General features: G+C 48.6%; 1 protein-coding gene across 1 annotated transcript; it reads left to right on the top strand.

The window, feature by feature from the left end:
- The first annotated feature begins 2,416 nt into the window (after positions 1 to 2,416).
- LOC123058361 (probable calcium-binding protein CML14) lies at positions 2,417 to 3,341 on the top strand. The gene has a single exon (XM_044481100.1). It carries the CDS (start codon positions 2,418 to 2,420, stop codon positions 3,183 to 3,185), a length of 768 nt encoding a protein of 255 aa, XP_044337035.1. The 5' UTR covers position 2,417; the 3' UTR covers positions 3,186 to 3,341.
- The last annotated feature ends 4,104 nt before the right edge of the window (positions 3,342 to 7,445 follow it).

Raw genomic sequence — 7,445 nt, 5'->3', positions numbered from 1 at the left:
TGCTATGAATTTTTCCAGACCATGGCAAATTGCTAATCACCTTTTTAGAGATAGTTTTGCCATATATTTTCTCTAATTTTCCCATGTATTACAAACCTCTAATTAGAGATCATAGGGTATTCTTTTTATTTTTGCAACAATGGCAAAAAATCACTTTCTCATGGGACCATGGAAATTTAAGTTCAAGGAGCATGGGAAATGTAGTTCATGGGTCTTGACATTTCCTATTATATGAATACATACATGGAAAATTTTGATTAGAAAAATGCCATGAAAAATTTGAATACACATTTGGCATAGCAATTTTTCATCATTTTTTTACTTCACATACATGGCAAATTTCTTATATAAAAGCATGGCAATTTTGATATAAACACCATGGAAAATTTGAATATGCATTTGCCACAGAAATTTTGATCATTTTTGTGTTATTTTCACTTATGCCCATGAAACTTTTACTTTAATTTTCCGTGACAATTTTTACTTTTTTCACCATGGCAAATTAACCTTTTTATTGCCATGGAAGATTTTCCTTTTTCGCTTTTGTAGATTTTCTTTTTGCGTTTACTTTGCAAAAAACATGGCATATAGTACTAAATAAGAGATGGCAAATTTTGCCTTTTGTTTTGCCACATGATGGCAAATTTTAACCCACATTTTTTCCTTTTAATGTATATAGTAAAAATACCATACGAATTTGTTTAATCAACATTTTCTTGCTACCATGTACAGATGCAAATTTGCCATGAACTTTCTCTTTAGTGTTTTTTTACAAAAAAAATATCTTTTTGACCATGGCAAATTTTGCTTATAAAGACGATGTCGTTATTTGGTTTGAACCATTGGGATTTTTTAGTAGTAACTTGTTTGTCACTCCATCTGTAACGACAAATCTAGTAGTGAACGAATCGTTCGATCGGGGCTCTCCCAGACCGAAAGTTCGGTAGTTATCAAGGTCTACTTTATGCATGCATCCATACATCTAGGGTGCATTTGGTTTCCTGGGCGGCTTTAGCCTGCATTGCATGGGGATTCTGGGTGAGCATGTCCCGGTTGGGCTGATGCAGGGATGAGCTAAGATGTGTGTTTGGTGGATTGTATGATATGGATGCACGAGAGATGCTATATACAATAGGTGTTGTTTGGTATGCTGCATTTAAGATTAATTATGTGAACTTTTCTCTTTCAATTTAATCATTCCAATTGAGTCTAGACCATTTCATATACAAAGACAGCAAGTAAACCAAATCTGAACTGAATTGAATTCTGAACCAAAATTTGCACGAGAGAAGCTGCAAGCAACAAGCCTGAACTAAAACATTTTCACCAATATGGATGAAGTGGTGGGAAACGAGATGGATGAGGGGGAGGTGGGCAGCCGAGAGGAGATGCCGGTGGTAGAGACTCGTCTCCAACTGGATTGACGGCGGCGACTCTGCTTGAGGGAAGAAAGCGGGATAAACATGACAGCAGTTCTGGCTGCAACACGCAGGTGCTCCCCTACCCTTCCCTTCCCCTTCTCCGCATCGATAGGTAGCGAGTGGCGTGGCAAGCTCTGGCGAGCTCGTCTGCAGGCGCAGGTGCATGCGGTCATGGCAGAGTTTGGCGGCGGCGGACCGGACGATGTCCAAGTGGGGCGGCAAGCCCCTAGCATGGGCGTGGAGGAGCGCCGGCAGATTCATCCTCCAGCGATGGAGATCGGACCGGTGGCGAACGAGGGAGCTTTAAGGGCAGTTACAATGGGGGCGCTTAGCCCAGGCGCTAGGCACAAAACCCCGCCCGTTACACCCAAGATCCCAACCCTTTTTTCCTTTACTTTGAGAAACCAGCCCCTTTTTCCTATTCCCGGTCAAACCCTGGATTCATGCTTGCATCGACGCAACCTCTTGCGCCGGGCGCTAGCCCTTTTTTCCTTATGCGCTATGAGTCAGACTTGGCCGTATAAGCGCCTCTATCTTGTCATTGGCGTTGAAGGACACGATGCTAACAGCCGCTGCTATAAGATTATCTTTAATTTTTTTTTCTTAACCGCCCATGCAAGCATCATGCATTGGACATGCCCTGACAAGCGCACGAGAGGGCTCAGACGATCACGACAGCGATGGGCTGTGTGCTCGATTGGATTCTTCTTTTTTTTTGAGGGGGTGTGCTCGATTGGATTCGACGCATGAGAGTAAGAAAGAAAAGGGAAAGGAAGGATACGTGATGCAAGCGCGAGCCTGGCTCCGAGATACGCCCGGCTCCTGTGTATCCGCGAGCCTGGCTCAAGGCCTCTTTTGCATCTGTCGGGCCAGGCTGATAGGGCACCAGAACGTGCACGTAAGGACCTCAGGTTTCGAACTTGCATCTTGCATGCACCCATATATAGAGATAATAAAGAGTCTAAAATTAGTGCAGCGAGACAGCAAAGGTGAAAAATGAAACGGCCTCGTCATCAGAAGTTGAAAACGAGATCCCGACGGAAAGAATGGTCAGATCTCGTGGCCACGCCACGCAACATGCAGAGCCACCGCCCCGCCACCGAAGACCACGTCCGAGAAGAAAGCAGAAGCGCACGAGCCCAACCAACCACCAGGGCGCGCGCGGCGGCGACGAGGACAACCGTCACCCCTGCGAGACGCTCGGCATTCATGTCCGTCCCCTCCGACTCCGGCCAGGAGACACCGCCCTCGGCGACCGAGAGCGGTCGGACGCGCCTCCAGGACGAGCAGCTGGGGCAGCTCCGGGAGCTCTTCATCCGCTTCGACCTCGACGGCGACGGCAGTCTCACCAAGCTCGAGATAGCCGCGCTTCTCCGCTCGCTCGGTCTCCGCCCCGCCGAGGGGGACGAGATCCACACCCTCATCGCCTCCATGGACATCGACGGCAACGGCACCGTGGAGTTCGACGAGCTAACCTCTTCCCTCTCCCAGCTGCTCCTCGGGCCCGGCCGCTCCTCCGTCGCCGTTGACCACGAGCAGCTAGCCGAGGCCTTCCGCGCCTTCGACCGCGACGGCAACGGATACATCTCCGCCGCCGAGCTCGCGCGCTCCATGGCGCAAATGGGGCACCCCATCTGCTACGCGGAGCTCAACGACATGATGCGCGAGGCCGACACCGACGGCGACGGCTCCATCAGCTTTGAGGAGTTCGCCGCCATCATGGCCAAGTCCGCCGTCGAATTTCTCGGCCTCGCCGTGTTGTGAGCGAGGCTCCCTCCGGTTAGAGCCTCGTGGGCTTGTCCTCTGTTTGTAAATTAGTCCATTCGCCTTCCTTTTTATCATGTCTGCAAATATAATACATACACATTTGAACCTCGTTGTATTGAATGTGTCAGTGTAAATAGATCTAATGTTGCTATAGTGAATATTTGATTTGGAATTCATATCCAGAAAATATGAATGCAATTGCTGAGAAAATAGGAACATGAATTGCCCATATTGCTGTGTAGAAACTTCAATTTTGGAATAAGAATTCTTGTGTTCTTCAGTAGTAAAACGGGGGGGTGGATTAACGAGCTGCTTGTTAGTTAAGCTCGTGCTCGTTAAGCTTAACAAGCAAAAAAAGTCAGCTTTATTAGTTTAAAATTCGTTAAGGTCGTAAGTGATCGTTAACAGACTATGATGTGCTACGATCTACGAATGTGGATGAGCGTGTAATTTTTACGAGGGAATATAATGACTACAAAAGAGGTGCGCTAGTTTGCTCTTTCTATGGGTTGGGATGAGTCGTTTAGATTGATTAGGGCCCTGTTTGTTTAACGTTTGTAGTTGGATCGTTAAAGTCGTTCTTCAGCAAATCGATAGCTATCAACTCATCGAAAGATCAGGACACCCCCGCCCCTATCAGGGGTGAGATCGAACTCTAATGCCAACAAATTAGACGTATTGCATGCTGGGAGGAGTGGCTGGGCCAAACCAATGTTTATGAAGATATCGTTGTGGCAGCTTACGACATTTGGAAGAAGTGAACCAATAAGCATTTCGGTGGGTTGCCCCCCAACTTTTGACTCTTGGGTGGACAGGTTCGAGAAAGACTTCTCTCTGATGGAAATAAGTGCAAGGAAAGTATAGGGCCTTTTATCAAAGCCTTTGTCTTGGGGTTTGATGGCTTTGCAGTTTGTAGTTTTCTCATCCAGTCTTGATCGTTACAAAGGACGATGATATCACATCGAGCCTGTTGTTGGGGAAGTCCAAAGCTTTCTTGTATTCTGAGTAAGACTTTGCCGGCGTTCTGGGAACGGGGGTCCCCAGACTTGCCTGCTTGCGGCTCACGGTGTGGCTCTGCGAGCGGGCCCGTACGTCCCATCTTCACCAACAAGCACTCAAGACCCTCGCGAGAGGCCAAGCCACGCGAGGCGGACGACACAAGACCTCCTCAGGAGCGGCCTCACCAGGCTGGCTCACGAGGGGCGGAGAGTTCAAGGGAAGGAAAACCTCGCGAGGTTCCAGTGACGTGAGCCATGACGACCAAGGCCAGGCGGGCGCCAGCGCGCACAGTGTCCTTGTTTCCTCTTTGGAGCTAAGAAAGCAAGCGCGGGCGCGGAGTACCAAGACGTCAAGCAAAGGTTTTCATATCAGTGCAACGAGACCAAGACCAGCAGGACAACAAGACGGAGGTCACCATGGAGCCCAAGGCGGCGTCACCACCAGAGCCTTTTTGCAGGCGAAGACTGCTTTTGTCAGGATAATATGTACTAGCTGTCCCCTTTCAAATTGCCCGTTGTTGGCTCCCTTCTGTTAACGCATATCTCTCTCGATGTAGTTTTGGTGATTGATGACAACATATTTGCGGACTAACCTTGTGCGTTGAGCGTTTCAGAGATTCATCCTTTGGCTCGAGACGATTTCTTTCCCCTCGGAGTGTTTTTCAAGATGGTGTAGCTCTTTCGTTTCTTGTTGGTGGACTAGTTTCTTAGGATTCGTCGTACTATCAAGAGGGGGTCCGCTTTGGTATGGCTAGGGTTGAATCATCACGTACACTTTCGTTTCACACCCTCTGGGCCTTCCCGTGTCGTTGGAGGTCTTTTTCCCTGCAGATTGAGCTGTCTTTAGCCCCGGCGGTAGTACCGCGGTGCCCAGCGGTACTACCGCTTGTGCGTCCTCAGCGGCAGTACCGCTGCGGTACCGGGCCACTACCGCCTCGACTCGAGGGGGGCACTTCTCGTGTCGGGTTGAGCGGCACTTGCAGCGGTAGTAGGTGCAGTAGTACCGCTCGAGAGCGGTAGTACCGCCCTGCCACCGCGATAATACCGCGCTGGGCCTGTCCGGCAGTACCGCGCCGGGCCAGTCCCTCTTCTGCCTTCAAGCACTCTCTGTGTGGGCGGTAGTACTGTAAGGGGGAGCGGTAGTACAGTTGGGTCCAGCGGTAGTACCGCTGCCCACTACGGTAATACCGCCCTCTGCGGGGCTCTTTAGTGGGGTAACGGTTGGATTGTTACCCCCATTATAAAAGGGGGTCCCCTTCTTCGTTGACTCACCTCTTCCCCCTCAAGCTCCATTTTTGCCCGATCTCTCTCTCTCTAGCCAACCATACTTGTTGATTTGCTCGGGAGTGGTTGAGAAGGCCCCGATCTACACTTCCACCAAGAGAAATTTGATTCCACCACCAATCCCTAGCGGATCTTGTTACTCTTGGGTGTTTGAGCACCCTAGACGGTTGAGGTCACCACGGAGCCATAGTCCATTGTGGTGAAGCTTCGTGGTGTTGTTGGGAGCCTCCGATTAAGTTGTGGAGATTGCCCCAACCTTGTTTGTAAAGGTCCGGTTGCCGCCTCCAAGGACACCAATAGTGGAATCACGGCATCTCGCATTGTGTGAGGGTGTGAGGAGAATACGGTGGCCCTAGTGGCTTCTTGGGGAGCATTGTGCCTCCACACCGCTCTAATGAAGACGTACTTCCCCTCAAAAGGAAGGAACTTCGGTAACACATCCTCGTCTTCACCGGGTCCACTCTTGGTTATCTCTTACCTTTACTTGTGCAAGCTTATTGGTGTTACTTCTCTTGCTTGCTTGTATGTTTGTTGTTGTTGCATCATATAGGTTGCTCACCTAGTTGCACATCTAGACAACCTACTTTCATGCAAAGTTTAATTTGGTAAAAAAGTTAAAAATTGTTAGTTGCCTATTCACCCCCCCCCCCCTCTAGTCAACCATATCGATCCTTTCAATTGGTATCAGAGCCTCGTCTCTTTACTAAGGACTTTGTCGTCCGAAGAGTATGGTTGATACCGTAGATGGTGTGAAGGAACACTCCGGTGTGAATCCGATCTCGTCTACGGGCGATGGGGGAATCTCGGTCTCTCATGAGGAGTTCAATGTGGCCTTAGAAACATTGAAAACCTCCATGATGACCGAGGTTGAAAGCATGTTTACTAAATTCATTGAAGGGCTTAAACTATCCACCGCACCGTTAAAAGTGGGTGATCCCACTTTCAAGGTGACGGATGCTATCTCCGACAAGGGGGAAGCTAGTAGTGAAAAGGCTCCTTCTTCTAGTGGTAAAAATGGCACCGGCATCTTTGCTCATGTGGAACCACCACTTGTTTATGGTGGACCGGTTCCTTCCACTCATTTGAATCATGCCAGTCCTCCCCTTAAGATTGTGAAAAATGAGGACTTTGATTCTTGGGTTTATCGCTTTAAGTGTCATTTAAATCATGTGAACACTAGTCTTTGGAGAATCAAGAAGGTTTCCATCCGCATGATCCAAGCAACTTCACTCCTCGAGAAGCTACGGATAATCAATTCAATGAGAATGCTCTCTTCGTCATTCAAGATGCAATTCCTCCCGAAGATCTACCTCATCTTCGGCCCTTCGCCTTGGCCAAAGATGCATGGCTTTGTGTTGTCTCTCTCTATCGGGGAAGCGCAAGCATTCAACACTCCAACGATGAAGTAGTGCAAGATGAAGCCGATGAGTTTGCAATGAAATAAGATGAAGAACCTCGTGAGCTTTATCGGAGAGTAACCAAACTCGCGGTCTCACTCCGAGATCACGGGAGCAAGGACACGGATGACAATTGGATCAAGCGCAAATTCCTCAAGGCAATGATGCCTTACCACAAGGCCATGTCCTCCGTCATTCGTCAAAGGCCGGACTTCCACACTTTGACCTCAAGTGAAGTGTTGGATGAGTCTGTGGCTATGAACATCTTGGACAAGACCGCCGACAATGTGGTGCTTTGCTCTCAAAGGGCAAAGAAGCCCAACCTTGCATTGAAGGCCAAGGTTTGCGTTGAAGAAGAAGAAGAGGAAGAAGAGGAAAGCAACCCCGAAGATACAAAGTATGCCTATCATGAACACATGGCACTTGCTTCAAGACAATTTTGGAGTAAGAAAAACTCAAGGCCAAACTTCAACAAGAACAACTCAAGTGGCACGAAGAGCAAGCAACGTGTAAGGACTTGCTACAATTGTGGCAATGTGAGTCATTTTGTTGCGGAGTGCCCGTATGAGAAGAGGGAA

Source organism: Triticum aestivum, chromosome 3A (genome assembly GCF_018294505.1).
Source record: "Triticum aestivum cultivar Chinese Spring chromosome 3A, IWGSC CS RefSeq v2.1, whole genome shotgun sequence".
Taxonomy (NCBI): domain Eukaryota; kingdom Viridiplantae; phylum Streptophyta; class Magnoliopsida; order Poales; family Poaceae; genus Triticum; species Triticum aestivum.
This window is presented reverse-complemented; position numbering and strand designations above follow the sequence as displayed.

Coding starts and splice junctions, on each gene's coding strand:
- LOC123058361 (XM_044481100.1), top strand. CDS start 2,418: ATGAAACGGCCTCGTCATCAGAAGTTGAAAACGAGATCCCGACGGAAA.